The 24,062-nt window shown below is 42.7% G+C and overlaps 1 protein-coding gene across 3 annotated transcripts in view; it reads left to right on the top strand.

The window, feature by feature from the left end:
- The window catches only part of KLHL20 (kelch like family member 20), a 1,442,445-nt gene that overhangs the window by 1,333,739 nt on the left and 84,644 nt on the right, over positions 1-24,062 (top strand). For all 3 annotated transcript variants that reach the window (XM_044085231.1, XM_044085232.1, XM_044085230.1), the window contains one exon: positions 18,383-18,489. In XM_044085231.1, coding sequence (XP_043941166.1) covers positions 18,383-18,489 — 107 coding nt within the window. The remainder of the gene's footprint in view (positions 1-18,382; positions 18,490-24,062) is intronic.

Here is a 24,062-nt window from a genome sequence, read left to right as displayed (position 1 = left end):
AATGAGAGGCATGCCAAACCTGCCACACAATCAAAGGGCAGAGGCACAACTACAAATTTCAAAGCTCATAGACATGAAAGCTATTCAAGAGGTACCTACTCACGAACAAGGTCAAGGTTTTTATTCCAGGCTATTTCTGGTACCAAGGAAAGGAACCAACTGGAGACCCATTTTGGACTTATCCATCCTAAACACATTCTTACTCGTACCAAAATTCAAGATGCTCACATTACAGAAGCTTCTTCCCATGCTGGGCAAGGAGTTTTGGCTGGTTTCATTGGACCTCAAGGAGGCATACCTGCATGTCCCAATCAGACAAAGCTGCAGAAGATACCTCAGATTTCTTGCAGGTTCATCCACTATCAATTCTCTGCATTGCCCTTTGGCTTATCTACTGCGCCCAGAGTATTCACAAAATGCCTGGCATCAGTAATTGCCTACTGCAGACTTCAAGGGATACAAATTTACCCTTATTTGGACGACTGCCTGATCCAAGCGGACAGCAAGCACTTACTTCTGGAACATCTGGCTTATTCAACACGGTTACTGAATTCTCTGGGATACACAATCAACAAAGAGAAATCCAGGCTAACACCATCTCAGAAAATAACTTTCCTGGGTGCCAACTTGGACACAAACACCCAGATGGCCTATCTTACGCCAGAAAAACAGGGGCAACTAACTCAGTACTTCAAAACACTAGCAAATTGTACCAGGCTTACTGCAAGGAAAATCCTGCAGGCTCTGGGCTTCATGGCATCTTGCATTCTTTTAATCCCATGTGCAAAGTTGCATATGAGGAAACTTCATTGGTACCTAAAAAACCTATGGTCTCAACACAGCCACAGTTTGGAAACAATAATACCAATAATTCCATGTTTGCAAAAGGAATTTCTATGGTGGGCCCAAGCATGTCAAACAAACACAGGTCTCCAATTCTGCAAACCTCAAGCAAATCAAGTCATCACAACAGACACCTCAGATTACGCCTGGGGGGCGCACATGACAGACAGGTGCATTCATGGCAAATGGTCCCAAAAGGAAAAGCACCTTCACATCAATTAAAAAGAAATGCTAGCAGTGATAAATGCAATTACAGCTTTCAAGGACATCGTGCATCCAGGACAATTGTTGATAAGAACAGACAACACCACAGTAATGTGGTACATAAACAAACAAGGAGGAACACATTCATACCCCCTGTGCAGACTAGCTATGACACTTTGGAACTTGGCTCTGGAATGGCAAATCGAACTTCAAGCACAGTACTTGCCAGGCTTGGAAAACATGCTGGCAGACAATCTAAGCAGAAATATGACAGATCCACACGAATGGAAGTTGCATCTTCAAGTGTTTACAAAGATAATCCAAACGTGGGGGAGGCCAGACATAGATCTCTTCGCCTCCCACAGGAATCATCAATTGGAAAAGTTTTGTTCAAGGACCTTTCATCCAAAGGCCTGGAGAGTGGACGCCCTTTCATTCAGTTGGACAGCATGGACAGTTTACGCTTTCCCACCTCTGCCTCTTCTGCCCAAGTTGCTCTTGAAAGCAAGAGCAGACAGACCGAGGATGATACTGATTGCTCCAGACTGGCCAAGACAACACTGGTACCCACTCCCGAGGAGCCTAACACATACTCCTCCCTGGCCCCTACCTCTAATGCCTCTTCTGCTGACTCAGCACAGCTACAAAACTCTTCACAGTCAGCTGAAAACACTCAATCTCGCTGCATGGAAAATTTCTTAACACCACAACAGACCCTACTCTCCAAAGAGGTGCAGGATGTCATTTTGGAGGCCAGAAGGCCATCTACTAGAAAGGCTTACTCCGCAAAATGGAAACGGTTTTGCTCTTGGAATGAGAAAAAAGGCCAGGACCATAGAAAACTGAATTTGCCTCAGGTATTACAGTATCTAGCTGAGCTGCTGAACAGTGGACTTTCCTTTTCCTCCATAAAAATCCATGCCTCAGTCATTTCTGCAGAATTCAACACGGATCCACCCGTATTCTGTCACCCACTCTTAAGACAGTTCTTCAGAAAGGCTAAGAATATAAGACCACCAAGGAAACAACCAGTGCCAGCCTGGGATCTTAATTACATTCTAGAAAAATTAACATTGCCTCCCTTTGAACCAGCTGCCTCAACTGATTTGCAGTATTTGTCCTGGAAAACAGCTTTCCTTCTGGCCATTACCTCAGCTCGTAGGGTTTCGGAACTACAAGCCCTCATGGCTGTGCAGCCCTTTCTCATCTTCCATCAGGACAGGGTTTCCCTTCGAACCAACCCGTCATTTATGCTTAAAGTGGTATCCAGGGTAGCTTTAAATCAAGCCATACACTTACCTACCTTTTACCCCAATCCTCAAAACAAAGGGGAAAGGCTGCTACACTCCTTAGACATCCATAGGCAGCTACGTTATTATTTGGACAGAACAAAGCCTTTCAGGAAATCAGAACAACATTTTGTTTCCTATGCTGTAGGAGCTCAAGGGAAGCCAGTTACCAAACAGACAATTTCAAAATGGATATGCCACTGCATACGGTTTTGTTACTCCTATCATGGAAAATCTGTCCCTACAGGCATCAGATCCCACTCCACCAGGGCCACAGCTACCTCTACAGCCTTCCTCAGAGGAGTTCCTACCAAAGATATTTTGGAGGCAGCCACTTGGAGTTCTGTGCATACCTTCACAAAACACTACCACCTGCCTTTATATTCCAAAACTAGAGCAGGCTTTGCCACTGCTGTGTTGCAGGGCATTCGGGCTCATCCCAGTTCCACCTAGTGCCTACCACCCTGTGCGTAGCTTTGGGATTCTACCCATCTGTGATTACTGCAGCTGTATGCACGATGAACATAGTACAGTTTTGTACCTACCATAAATGTAGATGTTCGAGTGCTAATACAGCTGCAGTACAGTTTTCCCTCCCTCCTTCCCCTCTTGGTAAAGGCCTAGGGCCTAACCCCTCTTCATACAACCTGATTGGGTTATCCTTCTATGGTATATTTGCTTGCAACTACTGATTTTTGATTATATTGCATTGCATGTATATAAATATAATTTATGTATTGCCTTCCTACTGGGGGCACCTGACATCTGGGGCAAGAAAGACTGAAGAAAATGGCGTCGGCTGTGTCTTATATACTCCTGCCTCACTGACGTCAGGAAAGAGAGCGACAGCAACCGATGCCGGACCTAGACTTTGGAATTCGGCCGACCGAGGACCCGCCTGACGGCAGAGAACCCATCTGTGATTACTGCAGCTGTATTAGCACTCGAACATCTACATTTATGGTAGGTACAAAACTGTACTTTAGGGGGTACCTTGATGGAGTCAAGTAAATCCAGGTAAGAGGAGTGGGTGTCCTTGAGTCATGGAGGGGGGGGGTCTGTAGCTGGCTATACCTTGGATGGGTGTCTTGCCAACTGTTGGTTGCACATGGAATAGTTCCAGTGCATCATGCTGGCAAACCAGTCTGGAGGTGTACCTGTCCTTAATGAAGATAGACTCCGCCACCCTTAGTCTTCCCGACCTCATTTTGGGGTCGGAATGTTTGGAATGAAGTATAGCCTGGCAAGGCAGGGGTGCTCTTCTTAGCCCTGAACCAGGTTTCCGTGACCGCTAGACATCGGCATCTTCTAGTGCAAGGAGAGTCTCCAGTGAGTGCATTTTCAGGTTAAGGCTCTTAGTGTTAAGCTGCAGACCTTCAGTTTGTTTTTTTTTTTTTTTTACAGATCTTTTATGTTGGAAGATTTGTCTTTGGGACATTGCCTAAAAAAGGCACAATGGGGGAGGTGAGAGCCTTGGCCAGGATCCAGAATCTCAGTGTTGACAGGTGGAGGCCATCTCTGGCAAAGCAACAAGGCCTGTCAGCCATGTCATCCTAGGCAGACAGATACTGGATCCCCTTGGAATGACACCAGAAACTAAGCCAATTGTTGAAGTCATTTAATTTTTGTTGGTATTGTGGTAACATTCTTGGAGAAAGTAGGATGTTGCTTAAGGCTAGGTTCATGCCTGCCTGGGGCACATACTCTGAGAGCTCAATCATGTCTCGCGTCATATAGTCCAGGGAGGTATGTCTCAAGTCATTCACACCAACATGGACGATGACACAGTCATACTTGTACTTGTTGTGGAGAGACTTAAGTGCATGCATGATGTGACTGATTCTGGCACCAGACAGGCAACTGACCATGACCTTCTCCTTGTCGAACCTGGTGAGGGGGACATGGATGTGTCTCACAGTTGAGTCGCCAAAGATTGGTATGTTTGGTTTATTGTTGTGCCTTATGGGCTGTGATGGTTTATTGTTTTGCCTTGTGGGATGTGTTTGTGAGACACTGGTGTGTGGTCTGCTATGTGTGGTGTGTTTGGTGTTGTGTGGAATGTTTTTGAGTGTGTTTTGGAGGTCTCTGCTGTTAAGGTAAGTTTTTATTGAGGACCTCTGCAAAGGTGGGTGTGTGTTGTGCTTGGCTATGTGATGAGTGGTGTGGTGTTTGTGCCGGCAATGTCCTCTTTGTCAGGAGTACTTATGGTGGTGCGAGAGAGCATGGATTCCAGGCTACTGATGTAGATGCATTTCTGACAAGTAGAACAATTATGTGCTAGGAGAAGAGGGCCGTCAGTAAACATGAGGCAGTTGCTACGCTGTCTTGGTATACACATGTCGAACAGACTGGCAGGAGAATCTGATGGTAATTGTCCAGGCAGTGTTTCGTATACTTGGGTGTACTGTGGACTTATGGAGAGGGTTTTGCTAAGCGTTTGTCCACAAGAGTGTAGACCACAAAAACCCTAAATGTAAAGTTAACTGGCCTGAAGCACAAGTGCTTTAACCAAAGCTAAGATGCTTAAAATAACAGATGCGTTTAATCAGGCTTACTAACAAGCAGTAATAAATGCAGCAGAATCAAAGCACTTGAACACTTAAGAGCACGCAGCAAAATAGGGTGATAAAGCAGGAAGAGCACTGTTAATTAAAGGCAGCTGAATAAAGTGTCATTTTTTTATTTTATTGTATTGTATTGTATTTTTTTTTTTTTTTTAGTGGAGAGGTAGGAAACAGAAGATAGTTCAAGATTAAGAAGCTATGGGGATTGGCCTTCCCAAATGCTCTCTCTGTACTCAGTTGACTGAGCTGATGAGATGGGACAGGGAGGAGTGTCCAAAATAAAAAAAAGCAAGGGGCAGTCCTTCCCAAATTATCTCACTGTACTCAGTGGAGTGAGCAAATGAGATGAGAATGGGAGGAGTGACCAAAATCAATTTTACAGCAGGGGAGGGCAGTTCCAAAGCTACCAACTTTAAGAATACATCACCACCTGGGTGCAAGGGAGGGAAAAACAATGCACACAGAATACACAGGACAGATATGTAAATGTAGTACAGTACAATCAAGTGCAAAAAAGTATACTTGTCAGTTGGCATATCAGATGGTTATAGATTCCAACACAGTCAGGTAGTTAGCTCTGCACAAATTCACAGAATGCAAGTCTTTGGTACTACAAGTACAACTGAGTAAATAAGCCTCATGCAGTCAGATAAACACAGAGGTGTTGGCCAATGGCTAAGACCTTAGATGGGCTGACTCCAAAGAAAGCCAAAACAACCCCCACCTGAAACTATCGACTTATCTTTCCGAGAACAGTCCCAAAAAGATTTGGGTTAACTAATAGATATGCTACATTCACTTGACGGGTTTTCTGGATGTTGGAAAAATATAGATAAAATCAGGGCTGTTATGATAAATGACTATAAATTAACTCGTAAGTAGATTGCAATACCCTGAAGTTTGGAGATATGGCTAGCTGAAATATGTAGGGGTGTCATTTTTACCAGATCTTGAGGGTTTGGCAATAAAAACTTCAAAGAGTTATTTTGAAAAAAAAGTAAAGTCAGACTAGGGGAGGCAAACATTTGACAGCATTAATAGAACAATGATGATTCGGAGAAAAGCAGAATGTAAGAAAATACCAGTGTTGTTGGTGGGTCTTGATGTAGGGAAAACATTTAGTAGACTAAGCTGTGGTTTTATGAGTGGGGTGATGGAAGCATCTGCATTTCCTTATACAATAATAAGGTTAATTGGGATGGTATATGAAGAATGAGAGGCACACATTAAATTGGGAGAGGTCCTCTTTTATAAGTTCTGTCTCAACAAAGGAGTCAGGGAGGTGTGTCCTCTTTCCCCTTTGTTATTTTCATTTATAGGTTCATAAGTAGGTACTAGGCTATTGGCCCTAGGGCCTATACAAGCCTAGCCATAACGATTCCCTAGCTATTGCTTCCCACAAATATTTACTTTCCTGGAACCCTGTCTAGCAGGGCTACTGATGTGATCCCCGGGGTGAATTTCCTATCTCCCATCCAATCGTCAAGTTCCTCTTGAAGAGGGCCATTGAGGTGCTCTGCCTGACATATATGGCCAGCCTATTCCAGAGTATGGGGAGTCTATGGGTCAGGAACCTATCCCTCCAGCATGTTCTATTCATTGTGATGACAAGATTAAGATCCCTGGAGTGTGTGGCTCGGAGGGATTGGAATTTCTTTAAGTGTAGCATGTCCAACAACTCTGGGTTTGACATGGCCTTGTATGTTAGGCAGAGCTTGCTTCTAAGTAGGAGATATGTGATAGAGTGTAGCTGGAGTTTCTTTAGATGGTCAGCATAAGGCATCTGCTTTAGGCCTGTGATTCTTTTTGTGAGGTAATTCTGCAGCCTTTCTAGTTGTTGCAGATGCCTTGTGAGGTACATACCAAACGGGGCATTGTATTCTATAATGGGTCTAATGAGGGATGGGTACAGAGGGACAATGTCCTCGTTTTACTTAGATGAAAAGCCCTTAGTGATGAGGTGTGCCACGTAGAAGGATTTTCTAACTGTTGTGGCTATGTGATTTTCAAAGGTGAGACCACTGTCCACCTGTGTCCCTAGGTCTCTTATCACACTTTTGATGTTTAGTGCACTGCCACCTATGTGGTAGTTCACAGGTATGTAGTTTTTCCCAAAGGGGCAACTATACATTTTTTGGCATTTAGCTTGAGCCCATGGCTCTGGCACCAGGCATCTGTTTCGGTAAGGCCCTTTTGTAGTATATCCACATCATTTGGGGATTCAGTAATGGCTCCCAGCTTGCAGTCATCTGCAAACTTTGTAAGCCAGAGTCCCTTAGTGTTGGCCTGTACTTCAGAGAAGTAGATGCCAAACAAGAGTGGTCCCAGGACAGAACCCTGCAGTACACCACTTGTCACTTGTCTGGAGCTGGATTTGGAGTCGGCTACTTTTAGTGTGTGTTCTGTCAGTAAGCCAGTTTGCAACCCATCTAGTGATGTAGGGATTAATGCCCAGCTTAGTAAGTTTATCTATGATTCCAGAGTGGTGGATAGTGTCAAAAGCCTTGGCGAGGTCCACCTAGGCTGGATGAGCTACCTTACCCTCGTCCATGGCTCTGGAGACTGATTTGAAGAAGTCGATCAGGTTCAGGAGGCAAGATCGGCCCTTCATGAACCCAAACTGGGTGGGGTCCAGTGTTTGAAGGTTGCCAATGTCTTTGTTTATAAGTTCCATGATAATACGTTCCATGGCCTTGCAGATCAGGCTCGTCAGACTGATGGAACGGTAGGTCCTCGGATCCAAAGTGGATCACCCCTTGTGGAGTGGGATGACTATAGCTGTGCATCACTCTGTGGGCACGAAGCCTGAGGTGAGGCTATGATTAAACATGACACATAGGTGAGGTGCCACTTCATTTTGTAGTTCATGCAGTACACAACCCGAGATGTCTGGTCCCATGGATGCATTATTCTTGGCTTTGGAGAGTGCGTTTTTTTTACCTGAGTGGCCATGATTACCCGAATTTGGCATTTTTTCGTTATTGAGATGGGCCTTTTAGGGGGTGAGGGGGGGGTGAAGTTGGCACTGAATCTATCTGCCAGGATATTGACAATATCCTTGGGATCAGTATATCTAGTGCTATTCTGATGTAGCTCAGAACAAATCTGAATATTGCCTTGTCTTTTTGTTGTGTCCAAAAAACAAATCTGTTCCATTCACTTCTGTAAATCTTCCTAGTGGAAGCTTTATGAGAGATGAAAGAATGTGATGGGCAGGAGAGAAGAGCCTGGGTTGTCTAGTTTTCAATGTAAGTACAGAAACCATGCAGTCAGCTTTAGGCTTAAAATGTCTGGGTGAATCATGTCTGTTAGGTGAGACAGAGGTCTGGAACTCTATCCAAAAACCATGGAGGGTAAAATAGATGAGGACAAAGAAAGGGAAAGCATATTTGATGAGGTCAATAAGGGGCAATGAGGACGACTTTGTTCTTCAATCGAGATGTTTTATAGAGAAACTTGGGGTTAGAGAGGTTGGGAAATGAGCATAGAGGAGACTGGGAGGCCGATTATGGAGAAGAGCATCTCTCTGTGATTCCCCCGGTGGGGGGTTAGGGCAAAGAACTTGCTGCAGTAGTTGTTGAGGGGAGATGCAAAGATGTCATAACAAGGTTGGCCTCATTGGTGGAATATCTTTTCTGCAACTCTCCTATTGAGAGGCCACTTGTGAGGTAAAAAATGGACCTGCTGAACTTGTCTGCCATCACATTGGATTACCCCGTAGTGCTGTCAGAAATTGATTGGATGAGATCACCCATTGCCACACTCTCAGATCTTCTTGACACAAGGGGTAAGATCTAGTTCCTCCTTGTCTGTTGCTGCACCATACCACTGACATATTGTCCATCTGAATTGCAATAGTCCTGGAAGAGAGAGAGAGTCCTGAAAGACCTGCAACACTACGAGTACTGCTCTCATTTCCAAGACACTGATGTGCATGTTGGCCTCTTCAGGGAGCCAAGTACCTTGGACTGTATTTCCCAAGAAGTCCTCCCCCCACCCAATTTGGGAAACATTCATGGTCACTACGGCTTTGGGCTAAGGAAGAATGTAGGGACGGCCATGTAATATCTGATCTCAACTGAGCTGCTGCTACTGCTGTGCATTTTGTTGAACACACTGGGGGAGCTGGTTTCAGTCCAAAGGGCAGTGCTCTGAAATGGTAATGACTGGCTCCCAGACAGAAGCATAGGTATCTTCTGGATTGCCTCTTTATTTTTCTATGATAGTACACATCCTGAAAATCTGTTGAGCACATCCAGTCATCTTTGTGCAGGAAAGGCAAAATGGACTGAACTATGACCATCGAAAAATTTGTATACTGAACTGATTTGTTCAGATTGCTGTGATCCAAAACTGGTCTCCAGTCCCCTGTTTTCTTTGGTAATAAAAAGAAAATAAGAGACTTAGAAATTAAAGGATATAATTGGTATGGTCATCAAGAAACATCATTATTTGCAGATGATATTTATTATTTTATACCAGATAAAGCCAGAAAAGGACATTTCAATATGGAACATTCTAAGGCAGTTTCAAGTCTTTTCATGATGTAAAATTAAAGAAAGTAAAACAAATGCTATAGCTGTAAACTTCATACCCACACACAAACTGGTTCAGCAATACCCATATTTATGGGGACATTATACAATAAAGTACTTAGGAATATGGGTGAAAAGGGATTCATTCTGTTATGGCAGTTAAGGATGTGTGGAACTATACAAAAACTGAGGAACTGAAGGTCTTGTTAATGGATATATGGATAGCAAGATGCAAGCAGTGAAAATGTTTTAGTGCCTTTAGTTTTATACACAAGTCAGGCATACTTTTATCAACCAGAGGAGAAGTTGTGAATAATAGTTAATAAAGAGCTGAAGGATTTTATCTGGAAGAATCAAATGGGTTTAGTTGATCCTTCCAATAGAACATGGTTGTTTGGCATTACCTGGTTTGAAGGAATATTTTAGAGCTGCATAGTTGAGGCTCCTATACATAGCACAAGCAATAAGCCATAATTTAAAGTGGAATGTGATGATAATGAAATGGGGGGTGCTCAAGAAATAAGGAGCAAGTTGGATTTTGGATGCAGATTCTTAAGGAGAATAACAGTAATCATACAGAATAGTATATTTATAAAGTGGCAGAAAGTATTCTAAGAACAAAGCCAACACGGGAATGGAAAAGGGAGAGTCTGATGATAGGGATGGACTAAAATTAGGGGTACAGAGGAAAAGCAAGAGGCGGTAAGAATTGATTGGAGAAAACTGGCAAAGGAACCAATGTATTGGGAGCAAATACCTAGAGAGGAAAAGGTAGTAGAATGGGAAGAAGCCAGTAATACACTTGGACTGCAGGCTAGAGACTGCTTTTCCTATCAAGGATTGATATTGAGAAAGGGACAAGGGGAATCCTAAGTGGAAGACCAGCACTGTCGGAGTTTTTAGTAGAATCTAGAACAGAAGCTGCTGTTAAAAAGGAGTAATTAGTAGGGCCTGTAAAATATTGCGTGATAACTATAGGAACTATAGGACTCGATCAGAGAAGGTTAGAAAAGATTGGGAAGAAAGAGATTTTATAAACAAGTCACAAAGAAACAATAGGAGGATATATATATATATATATATATATATATATATATATATATATATATATATATATATATATAAACACACACACAAAACAAAGTCCAGAAGATTTACGATTTTTGTTTGGAAGCATTTGCATAGATATTTTTATTCCCCAAGCAGTCTCCAAAGAATGTCTCCACAGGTAGATTGCAAATGTTGGAAATGTGATAGGGAAGAAAGAGTTGGCAGGTTTTCACAATTCCCTACAGACCACTCTGTCAGAAATACTGGGTGAGAAAATTGATGGAACTAAGAAAATTATTTTTTGAGCTGGGATACAGGATTGAATTACCCAGACATAGTAAGGCCTTCCTAAGTTTAATTCTGGTGGCTACCAAAAAAAAAAATACTAGAAAATGGAATTCAAAGTCTAAGTCAACCATATTTGATGTAGTGAATATAGTAACAGAGATAAAAGAACTGAAAGTGGGATCTTTAAAAAATGGTAGGAGTAAATTATATAGAAAAATGGGAATTGTGGGAATGGGTCTTTATCACTTCAGCAAAATTCAGTTCAGTGAACGGCATTTTCGGTTCACTTACATCAAACATGCTGTTCATCGAACTGTTCATATTGCGATTGCGGTGCAGTGAGGATCTGGAAATCTGCCCTTTCCCCCACTGTAGTGTGATCTCTGAGTTGGTATATATAATTAGCAGGCGGTGTGGGGGGCACAGCCCCCCCCCCCCCCACAAGAGCAGATTTCGATGAACGGCATTACTGTCACTTTGCTGCTGAAGTGATATAGACCCATGGGAACAATGCATGGAGAATAATGTTTTGGAGGAGGAATGAGGTTTAAGGAAAGGCAGGAATGGAGTGAGCTATGTAATGTGGGATTGACAGTGACTGTAGACAAGGTTGTTTGATGTATAATGTTTGCCAGAGTATTTCTGTATTTGTTTTCATGTATATAAATGTATAATTGCATATGTCATAAGTGTGATAATTCAGTAAAGATGATTGAAAAAAAGAGATAAAAAGATAGAAAATTTTGCATTTAGAGAGAGTTTAATGGACTTGTGCATTAAATTACTTTGCGTCTCCTTTGATTTTATTTTTTTTCCAGGCCTTTCCATATTACCGAAAAGTATTTTGAAAGTTGCTAAGGACATTGTGTAGGATTTTATGTGGGAGGATTGAAAACCTAGAGTATCATAAGATATACTGACGCACTTCAAAGAATAGGGAGGTCTTGTAATGCCTGATCCACTTGGGTATCATGAAGCCATTTAAAATAAGTCTTTCATTTTATTGCAGAGACTGGATTATAACTCCTGAGACTCTGGAGATTTATTTTTGGTAGGTATGGGGGAATGAACCAGGGAGGCCAAACTTTCATGTCATAACACAGTTATTTGTACAACAAAACTATGTAAGACAAGGAGTCCTTTAGGCACTGGTTCAAGAAGGGGAATCCCATTAAAATTCTGGGATCAGTTTAGGAAACAAGATGATGATTGATTTGTTCCTAACAGGTACAGGCCAAATTTGGCTTTAGGGAAATGCTCTTAATAGAGTACAACGGTCACTTTGCAGCATCAAAGATGAAGATTGTTCCTTTGTCAGCTCAAGTGGAACTGAAATTAGGTGGGCTTTGTCTGCAGATCAGAGCAACAAACTCTTCTGGTAAAATCAGTGGTTAATGCAGCCTATACGGAGATCAGGCAGTTAGAGGAAGAGAGATTTAGGCCTTGCTGTCTCCCTAGATCATTGGAATTGCATTTGTTTGATAAACAGGTATGCCACAAATAGGAAATGTTGTACTTTTACCTGGGGATGGCTGCATAGATGTCTTTGTATGTCTTCAAAACTGCAGTATATTTCCCGTATGTAATGCAAGTGCTGTTGCTGTAGATAGTGGGGAAGGGGGACTGGGAAACATGTATTTTGGGACTTGGATGAATTAAACAGGTATAAGAAGGAAGTTCAGAGTTTCCTGAGACTGGTCAACACAAGGCAAGTTTCCCTGTCAGGAATGATGTTCCACTGTAATGCTGAGTTGTGAAGCCTAGAACAAAAAATATATTTACAATTATGGTTGCTGCCAAGAAGTGTATTAACAGAAATTGGAAGTCAGTAAATTTGCCAGAAATCCAAAATTAATAGATATAGATAAGGAAATTCATAATAGAGAGGGAAAGGACTGACTTGAGGATCTGAACAGAAATATTTTGCAAAATGGAAAGACTGGACTGTATTCACCAGTAGAATAAGAACCCCCTTTCAATTTAGAAACTGAAACTGAGAGGATAGTTTGTTCAAGAGAGTGGTTCCCAGAAACTCTCTGTGATGTTTCCTCCATTTGGTTTTGAGAGCAATCACTGAATATTCTGAAAAGGCTGTGAAGGGATTAGTCTCTCTTGCCTTTATGTAGTTGTTTCTAAGGTTCATAAACAGGTTAGGTTCATAGATTAGTACTAGGCTAACTGCTCTTGTGGGCCATTTTAAACCTAGCCAATTACCCCATGTGAGAATCAAACCATACACCTTGTATGTATAAGGTAAACACCTTAACCGTTATGCCAGTCTGCCACAAACATTGTACATGAAAGTACATGTGCTGAAATTATTTACCCAGTGCTGGATTTGAACCCCCTACCTATCAACTTACACAATCTATAAACCATAGACTTAGCCACAAGTACTACAGGAGAACTGAAAGGGTAGTTATATAAGTGACCAAGAGCTCCAGATGATGTGACATGCTGGTCTATTAATATGCCACTGATGAGGGACTGACAACATGGAGCTGGTTTTCTTTCTTCAGGAAATATGATGGTTGCACACATTTAGTGTAATCTTGCTTGTTTTATTCTTCTGGGTGATGCATTGGTGCAGCGGTTAATGTTGTCTCTTCACAGCAAGAGGTTCTCTGGTTTGATTCTCAGCTGGGGTGCCTTCTGTGTGGGAGCCTGCATGTCCTCCCTGCGTTTGCATGAGTTCTCTGTGGGTGTTTCAGTTTCCTCTCGCATTCCAAAGACATACGTCTGGAGCATTTCTCCCTGGGCCTCCGCTGAAAATTGGCTCTGTCCCAGTTGGACTTTCCTGGTAAACAAGTGTTGAATAAATGTTAAATAAAATTTATATTTCTCATTGCACTTTTGTTGTCTGTATGTAGAAATTTTCTCTTGAAAGGTTGATTTTTTGTTTGTTAAATCAATAAAGAATTGTGATTTAAAAAACAAATTAGTGCACAGTGTTTCTCCTTAAAATTGCTTTAAACCATGTTTCATAGTCATTCTCAGAACTGTCTTTCTGAGTCGAGTGCAGCTATCCTCTTTATTGGTTACTTTGCTCTTAAAGGGGCACAGATGAAATGTTGTAGATCATCACTGAATAGCTGAACAAAATCATTGTTCTTGTGAATGGAGAACCAGTATCTGATATCCTTGTTTAGGACCTTATCCCAAGGAACGAACATAACAGTATCAGCACTGTGTCGTGGTGTTCAGGTGCACGGGATTCCACATCTAATTGCAGTTTGGAAAGATGCACAAAGACACCCATGAGCGATGATTTAGAAAGAAGTTATTTCTTTTGCTTAATTTTCCAGTGTGTTATTATTCATAAACAAGTGCAAGGCTCATAACTTTTCAAGTGCTGTATATGAACGCAGAGTTGGACGGATTTCAGAATTAAATTTTGTGAAATGTACAAAACGGTGATAATATTTTAAGAGCATCTTTAGTTCAGGATGTAGCATGAGGATTTATTGTTTTAAATCTGTATTAGATCGCAAGATAGTGTGGAAGGCTGTCCGGAGTCTTAGAACTGGGTCACTCTTTATGTGGCAGTTCATGTGCTTTACTCATATTTATCATGTTCATTAATTGTTATTGTCTGCTTAAACTGTCTCTATAACAAATTGTGTGCTCTGTATCAACTTACAATTTAGTGTGGAGCTTTTCTCCTTGGACTTCCACTGAAAATGGGTTACCAACACAGTCGGAATTTCCCAATAAACAAAAATAAAATAGTAAGTTGAGACCACCTGACAGCGTTTCTGCTTTTCCAGTACTTTATGGTTAGCATTAAACTGGTCTGATACTTACTGTGGTAATTAAGGTAATGAGAATCTAGGCCGTGCTTCTTCAGTGTGTAAAATAATAGGGAGAGGGAAGTTAAATGAAAATGCATGCTTAATATTGTGCGATTTAAGTGTGCTGAAAAAAAGTAAATTGCTGTATTCAAGAGTGTATGGTTAAACATAAGGCAGTTCTTAGCTTGGATAGAAGAAAAGACATTGATTAAGTAGAATCTGCATTTTATATAAAACGTAAGGAAAGTGTTAACCTAGGTCTTTGACATCATAATCTCTCTCTCTCTCTGTCTGTCAGTCTCTCCATCTCTCTGTCTGCCACGGTAGTGGGATAAAGCCCTGACTATCCCTGACTACACAAATTCAGTTAGAGGTCTCTGTGGTGGAGGAGCCCACCAGGAAGGTGTGCAGTCAACACCAGTTCACCATGCTGGGGAAAGAAGGTAATCTGTTCTGCTACACTACTGACTTCTACAGTGAAGCAAGAATACGGCACACAGCTTATGGACTAGGGGTTTTATTTATTTAATTTATCCTTTGTTGACCAGTCCTAATAGGATATAATCTGTTTTCAAGGAGACCTGAGGTGGTATTGATACTATTAGGTGAAGTTTAACAAAGGAATCGGGGAGCTGCCCCTGCTCTTTTCAGTTGGTGCTGTGGTATCTTTTACCTCCACCTTAGCTGCCACCAACTCAAACATATGGGACCTTAGGGTATTAGAAACCCAAAAGATTTGCAGACATTAAAAGGGAGAGACCTCAGTTTAATGTCACATCCATAGGATGACACACTGAAGAATACAGCCACCCCCCTTTTTCTGCAGTGCAGTGTCAACACTATATCTACGTGGTGTCGGATTTGAACCCAGAGAGTTCTGCACCAAAGGCGCAAGTGCTATCTATTGAGCAGCTGACAATGCATCTTGTAAAAATGATAAGGAAAATGACTGCCTAGGACTTTGTCTTTAGAATCTCTTTCTGTCTCTGTCTAACTGCAGTAATGCAGAAGCCTTCATAATGAACAAGTACAGAAGCACTTGCATACATGTCAAAATTGGAGGTGAGGAAGATGCAGCAGGCTTTTGTATATGAAAGTGCACACATCAGGTGCCAGGGGAAGTGACCTGTCCCTAAACCAGAAAAATGTTGATGGTTGACTGGATGATGGCTTCCCGCAGTCTTCAAACCAGTCCGTTTACAGAGTTAACATAGACAGACACACACACGAAAAATGGACTGTTGAGGATCACATGTGATGATTGGCAGGTAGTGATAGATAAAAAAAAATACTTTTGGAAACATCGACAAGTTGGATTTCACAAATCTCATGTATGTCTGGTAAATTTTTTTATTTTAAATGCCATTATTAAATCTTCACATTTTAAACAGTGACGTAGTACACACATGTTCGAAAACAAGCCATAGTAATATTTTTCATTATTTTCATCCAGCATACATTTTCTTTTTAGAACTTGTCATTCACTGCTGTAGTTACATAAATTGCTCAATTCCTCCTCCTGAACATTATTCTGCATGCATTGTTCCCACACGTTCCATTTATTTATATGTAATTTGCTCTTTTCCCCTTTCTAAAGATCCAACCTGCAGTTCTTCAATCTTTTACAGTATTACTCTCCCATCCAAGGAGTTGCCCTTTGAGGGTCCCTCACTGTCCTTCTGAAGTCTTGTCCATTGAGTCTGGAAGGAGTAGGTTGCTGACAGTCCTGTCAGAAGTTTGCCGGGGGGCTTCCCAACACTGATACTCCTTCTTTGTTCTTAGTTCCTGTTAAACTACCATGTTTCTCGCAGATGCTGTGTTCAGCTCATACTCACTTTGTCACATTTCTGCATGGCTCTCCACACACGCCTCTTTCTTGGTTGTGTCTGCTTTTCAGGAGAGCCCAGCATATTGTTGTTTAACTTGACTGTGCATGGATGCAGTTTGGAGCCTGAGGTACACCTGATTGTGGCTGCATTCTTGCACCACGGGTACATTATTATAGTTTCATGGATGTGGGTGTTGGTGAGAACTTTGAGGATTCTGTAGCAACAGATCTTTACATGTTTTGGACTTTTCTTACTGTTAATACCTTGTCCCAGGACCTTAGACTGTGGGCAGTTCCCCACCTAACTCCTGATAGGCCTTCTTTTTCTGTGGCTGTTTGGTTGCAGGGTAACAGTAGTTTAATTAAGCTCCTCTTCAGTTCTTGTGGGAGATTTGAATGATCAAACAGAGATGAAGGCATGACTTCTGGCCCCTTTGATCATGGAATCTAACTTTGTCTGTGGTCTTGCCTGTTGCAGCTTAGCATGTGGTCGGTAGACTAAGATATGCTATGTGGAAGGATGTGCAAAGCCTTTTCCTTATTGCAGGGAGTGATTGTTCATCTGGTCCTCTGATGTATTCTGGGGCTTCATTCTATCAGCTGCTCTTGTTGTCTAAGTGAAAATATGCTGGTGGTCATTAGGAGATTTTTTTCCTGGTCCTCTGCTAGAGCTGTGGTTTCAGAGAGTCTCAGTAAGTAGCCCATTCCAGCTGTTTGGGGGCTGGGGGATGAGGTCTTTTTGTGACTCGTGTTTTGTTTGTTACTTTCAGTTATGTTATGACTCATTGTAGAGTTTAGGAATGAAAGTTAATCTTTCTAAACCTGCCTTTGTAACACAGAGGGACGATGCTCTGACTGGCGCCCAGATGATATTTTTAGCAGTGTGGATGTTGGAGGGGATGGGACAGGGATGATGAGAATGGATGTCTGCTGCCAGCCTGCCCATCATGCTGTGGGCAGCTTTGTCTCAGTATTTGGATGACATCCAGAGAGAGAGAGACCACTTAGTAGTGCACCTGTGGGGGCACAAGCCTGTTAGCCGCACTCTGCCAGTGCTAGGTAAGTTGTGGAATAGTGCACGTACTTCCATAGAGGCATGTCAGCTATGGTGGATCTCCAGGAAGATGCCAAAGGGTGAAGTAGGTCTTTGGAGTGGAGAAATGGTCTCCTTGATTGGCTATCTAACCCACTTCCTACTGCCTGATTTGACTGTCACCTCTAGCTGACCAAACTGGAGCATGAATAAGCCATATAGCTTTCAGCCAAGTGAATGGGGATGGGCCCAGCCCTCACACTTAAAAGTGACATGCCGTTGGCATAGTCATCTTTGGTCTGTGGTGCTTGCTTTCCACAAGCCTTATTGTCTTAACCCTGGCATTTGGAGTCTCTAGACTGGTGCAGTCCTCCATTGTCTTCATCACTATTGGTTTACTGCTTGAACATCATCTGAACAGGAGAGCCTATCAGGGAGAGTCTTTAATGATGGCTATAACAGATAAATGATGTAGAATTGATGTGAGGGGTGCTCTCCTGCTATTCTCCAGTGGTTCAGGCACATTACTTACTAGTGAAATCAGATGCTTCTTGGTTTGTAGAAAAATGCTGGTGACTTGGGTTAAGTGGACAAGATTGAAAGGATGAGTATATATGTATACCCAGTGCATTATTTCACTACTTGTGTCTTTTTGAGCATTTTTTTTATTTTTTTTTATTTTTAAATAAACAAAAGTCTGGTCAGGTTATTGAAAGGTGTGATTTCTCCATCCAGAGCTTTTAGGTTGTGTTTTAAAAGTTGGCTGACCATGGTAACACTTGGAGTTGTGTTGTGATCAGGTGACACTGTGACAGTGATGGTACCTGCAGTGTTTGAAGGTCAAAACCGTTGCATTAACATTTCTTTATTGTAGCCATTTTGCGATTTCTTTTAACTGTATATTGTCTCACTTTATAGAAAGCATCCCTAATATATATGTATGTGTTTTTAATCCAGGTTGGACTTGCAGTTGTGAACGGGCAGCTGATGGCCGTTGGAGGGTTTGATGGAACTACCTACCTGAAAACCATAGAAGTTTATGACCCAGATGCAAATACATGGAGGTAACAGCAATTTCTTTTCCACCTTTCAAAGTATGCATTGTGATGTTATGTCGCTAAAAGATGCAGTGATTTCTAACACCATGTAGACGAACTGGGTTTAAATCCTGAGCTTGTCCTCAGTCTCGGAATTGTGTAGCATCACAGTAAAAACTCAGAGTGGGAACATGCAGCTCTCTAATCTTACCAGTTCCCATTTTTGGGGGGGGGGTGTGAAGTATAACAACTTATTGGAGGTGTTCCCTTACAGGCCTTCTGAGAAGAGGCTTTAAAAGGCAGCTGAGAAGAGGAAATGCATTGAAGGCACTTTTAAAGGCACTTTTAAGCTCTCATGTACCAGGCCTAGATAAAGAGAAAGGGGTAGCCACCGTAGGGTCAACATCAGAGCATTGAATTTGGAAAGTACTTCAACGTGATGCACAGAAAATGGGGGGATGGCTTAGTGACCTCATCCCATCCCCACAGGAAGTTACAGCAAGCCTGCAGGTTCACCTCATAGTCCCCATAGGGGTTCCCCTACCTGACAGACATTTTGAAATATGTTCCCATGGTGGTCTTTGGCAACCCAGACACAGTATCCCCAGTTCCATGAAAGGCAGACCACATTTTTCTTCCAAGAAACTGCACAGTGTGAATTGAGACTCCCAAACCTGACCCCAAAATCTCAGCAACAGATCTATACCAGGGTTCTAGAGCCCAGATGTTCACCCTCCAGACTCTAGAGTGATGGACAGGTTTGACAAGCATGTGTTCATGTCTGCCATCCTCTCCTAGTGGCTGAAGAACTGTATTGTGCACATGGCCTATTTTCAGTGAGATTGAGCTGAAAAAATGGTTCATGTGATTGATAAGGCCCATAAAGGAAGATGTGAAGGACCAGCCCACCACCTCCTTAAAGATGACCAGTCTTTCTGTGCATGTCATATATAATGGAGCAGAAGATCCGTCTCTGTTTGACTACGTTTGTAGAGGATACCAGGGTAGCCGCCTTAGATTTTCTCTTCTCTGGTGGTTTCCTGTTTATTAATGTTAGGAGGCACCTAATAGATATAGAAGGGCAAAAAAAGATCTTTGCAGCTGTAAGAGTAAAATTGCTTTGATTGGTGTAAAGAAGCAGGCAGCACTTTGTACCAGTTTGTGGATGGTATATTGAGTAGCTAGGGGTAAGCAAGTGGCAATACCAGAAGATATATTGAAGTAGCTAAGGTAGGTAAGTGGTGGTACCGGAAAGTATATTGAAGTAGTTAAGGTAAGTTATTAGTGGTGCGAGGAGGTGTACCGACTGTCAAAGTTAAGTTACTAGTGGTGCCAGAAGGTATATTGAGTAGCGAAGGTAAGTTATTAGTGGTGCGAGGAGGTGTACAGACTGTCAAAGTTAAGTTACTAGTGGTGCCGGAAGGTATATTGAGTAGCGAAGGTAAGTTATTACTGGTGCGAGGAGGTGTACCGACTGTCAAAGTTAAGTTACTAGTGGTGCCGGAAGGTATGTTGAGTAGCGAAGGTAAGTTAGCATTGATTTCGTTCATCAGTGGCTGAAATGCTATATTGACTAGTGAAAAAGTTATTCATACCATGTTAAGTAGGTCAGCAGTCTTTGACTTTTCTGGCCAAACAGCAGAAGGCCGTTTCTGACACTTAGTTTTCACTTTTAGCCTAAATTCTTGGCCTTTGAGACCTGTTCTTGCAGTTTTCCAAAGCACCACTGTTGTCACATTTGACTTGTGTTCATTGCCACTTCTCTGCCTACAGTGACTGCAAAACACTTCCAAGATCCCACAGTAATTAGCCAGAGTCTTTCAGTCATTTTCTAAACAAAACAAAAAACTATCTAACAAATAACTATGAGAAGTAATGGAACTAGCAGTCTTTCATAAAATGAAATTTAGCATACATCACTTTCTAAGGCTTCACTTAATGGAAATTACATCTTTTACCCCTCATTCATCCAGTTTGTAGGCAACTGGGAAGTACAGATGTATATTGTTTTGTGTTTAGTGTTCTATTTTCCAGGATTGGTTGTTTATGCTGAACTGCCTAACCATGTCCTACCCAGATTTATTGCAAGTTTTATAGTTGGGTTTATGCTGTGTGTCCCACATACTCAATAGGTTCTTAGCTAAGTGCTAGGCTAGATGCCCTTGTGGGCCATCAGAGTTGAGACATAAACGTTGTCCCTTCTGACTGAGGCAAACACTTGAACCGTTATTCCAACTACTAACCCCTTAGGGTAGTACTAAGCTAGCTGCCCTTGTGAGCTATTTTAAGCCTCTCCAGTTTCCCTCAAAGGTAAGAATCAAAGCCTGCACCTTGTGTCTGTTTGGTAAACACCTTAACTATTATGCCAGTCCTCAAACCCTGGTTGTGTGATGTGCCTGTCAGTGTCTAGCTGAACCATGCACAGGAGGCATACATTTTTACCAAAGCAACTACCCTACCGCTATGTAATACCAAGATCTAATACCGAGGATACCTTGCAGTGGATCCCTTGTCAGATTTCCTCTTCTGAGATCTTGTTGACAAAAGTTTTGCATTCTGTCAGTCTCACAATCTCTGCTACTTGCGCACACCACTATATCACATGCTGGGCTATGAGAATCTACCCGATGTCCTTCAAGAATGCAACTGCAGTCCTGACATATGGGTTGTCCTGCCTCAGGCAGCCCTTCGGTCGGCCGGATTCCAAAGTCTGGGTCCGGCGTCGGCTGATGTCGCCTCTTCCCCGACGTCAGAGCGGCTGGGGTATAAAGGCATCATCCGACGCCATCTTCTTCAGTCTTTCTTGCCGAGCGGTGCCCGAAGCAGAAGCAGTTCGCAAGTGCCGGTCGGCCAGCTCCTGTGTTTTCAGATACCAAAGTCATCAAAAAGCTAAGTACCCCGTTGGGGAACCTTTTCTTGCCTCAGCCGAAGTCAGATAAAACTGCAAAAGTTAATAATTGCTTGTCTTGTGGTAAACAAATACCTCATAAGGACTTCCATTCTTACTGCCTTCCCTGCCTCGGCCCAGACCACGACGTCTCGGCCTGTGCTTGCTTCAATAAGCGCACACTTAGGCGCCGGGCAGAATTTGCTGAAGACTTTTTTGGGGAAAATGACTCCTATATCATGCCGTCGGAACTACCGAAAGCACATATTTCCAAAAAACGGAAGGACCGGGACCGACATTCACGGCCCGCGACTTCCACAGACACCATGCTAAAGCCTACCGCGAGTGCATCGGTCTCTTCGGAGGTGGTAATTCAACCGCTCCAGGCCGACACCGCTTTACCGCACACTTCGGTCCCGGAGGCTACCCCGGTGCCGGTTGTTGATTTTCCTCCTGAAACCGAAGCCCAAGATTTGCCTGACACCATACCGGTGGACAAAGTTACTCCAGCACGTGGGGCAGCTAGGCCTCCTGTATCTATGTCCATCAAGGCCTACACACGTGCTAAGGCTGCCAGCCAGGCTAAGTCTCACCCTCCTAAATCTTTTTCACAGGGTCCCACTTCTGATAAACAGATCATGACTTTAGCTGCAGATCTAATTTCTTTAATCAGGGGCTCTCAGGCTCATCCAGACAGAGGTTCTCAGCCGCCTTCGGACAAACGGCGTAGGGTTGAGCAGGCAGATACCCTTTCCTCAGATGAAGCCTCTGGTGAGTCAGGCCACTCAGATTCCCAGGAAGAATCCTTCCCGGCCTACGAGGATTCTGATGCTGATGAATCCATTCCCTCTGCCTCTCCTCCTGAGGATATTTCTTTCTGGGAAATTCTCCACTCCATGAGAGAGCATTTTCAGTGGCAGGGCCAGGATTTCTCCGACTCCAGAAAAAGGCTTCGGACCTTCCTTAAGTTACCCCAGCACAGGCCTTTAGCTATACCCCCAGTGTTAGATGTATTGGATGATGTGTACTCAGACTCCAGTACTTCTCCTGATTCTCTCCCTCCTGCTCCTGTCAAGCCAGACAGATATTACAGGGTTCCTGAAACTCATAAACATCTCTTTAAGGCCCACTCTGTTGATCTAGAAACTATTTCTCAGGGGCCCAAAGGAGTGGCCACGTCCACGGCCAAAAATCCTTTGCCCGCAGACAGGGAATCTAGGTCCCTGGAGAGGTGGGGTAAAAAAGTTTATACCTCAACCACCCTTGCCATGAGGGCACTTAACTGTCTTTTTCATATGTTTCAGTATCAGGATTTCTTGATGGATGATTTGCAGAAAAAGTTAGCCTCTCCTGAGCCTTTAGATAGAAAGGCTTTGCAGGATTTGGTTCATAATACTCAGCAGGTTAGCAATCATTTTCTGCAGTGTGGTTATGATGCACTGGAAGCTTCATGTAGGGCAGCTATGACAGGGGCCGTCATACGTAGACATACTTGGTTGAAAGAACAGACATTGCCAGATCATGTTAAAGTAAAGCTTCTAGATGCACCTCTGGAAAAACACAAGCTATTTGGTGCTAATGCACAGGGTGTGTTGAAATCAATTGAGGAAAAGGCTAAATCAGTACAAACAGTCGAAGATTTCCTCCAGGTTCAGCCACCAAGGTTCAGCAGGAATTGGCCTTCGAAGAATTGGTCCTTTCCAGACACTGACAAGTTCCAAAGGGGAAAAAACAGGCGTGCTCGAGGTAGAGGGCAATACCGAGGCTCCTACAGGGGCCGCCAATGGCAACCAACTAATCAGAGAAGTGGCGCAGGGACTTCTACTGCTCCACAGGGACAATCACAATGACTTGACTTTGACACCACCGACCAAGGCTCAAAGAGAAGCACCTTTAGGTGGAAAATTATCTTTATTTTCAAAAATTGGCACGTTTTAACAAAGGACAAATGGATTTTCGACATAATAGACAAAGGTTACAGGTTCCACTTCCATACCTTACCAACAAGACAAGGCATGCCAAACCTGCCACAAAATCAAAGGGCAGAGGCACTTGTACAAGTTTCAAAGCTGCTACAAATCAAAGCAATAGAAAAGGTTCCTCCTTGGGAACAATGCCAGGGATTCTACTCAAGACTGTTCCTTGTTCCAAGAAAAAAAAAGCAATGGAGACCTATACTGGACTTGTCCGCTCTAAACACTTTTCTCATTGTGCCAAAATTCAAAATGCTGACGTTACAGCAACTTCTTCCCATGCTGGCCAAGGGGTCTTGGCTGGTTACTCTGGACCTCAAGGAGGCATACCTGCATGTCCCAATCAGACACAGCTGCAGAAGATACCTCAGATTTCTTGCAGGGTCAGAGCATTATCAATTCTCAGCATTGCCTTTTGGCTTATCTACTGTGCCCAGAGTATTCACAAAATGCCTGGCATCAGTAATTGCACATTGCAGACTTCAGGGGATACAAATATACCCTTACCTGGACGACTGCCTTATACAAGCGGACAGCAAGCAAGCCTTGATAAGAAACTTGGACTATGTCATTCACTTACTACAGGCTTTGGGATACACAGTCAACATTCGAAAATCAAGACTACTGCCATCCCAACAAATAATTTTTCTAGGAGCCAAACTGGACACAAACTCACAAATGGCTTTCCTCACAGAAGAAAAACAAGAACAATTACCAGATTACTTCAAAAGCCTAGCAAA

This window comes from Protopterus annectens, chromosome 10.part0 (genome assembly GCF_019279795.1).
Source record: "Protopterus annectens isolate FY-2018-M chromosome 10.part0, PAN1.0, whole genome shotgun sequence".
Classification (NCBI taxonomy): Eukaryota; Metazoa; Chordata; order Ceratodontiformes; family Protopteridae; genus Protopterus; species Protopterus annectens.
Note: the sequence above shows the minus strand (reverse complement) of the source record. Positions and strands in the feature narration are given on the sequence as shown.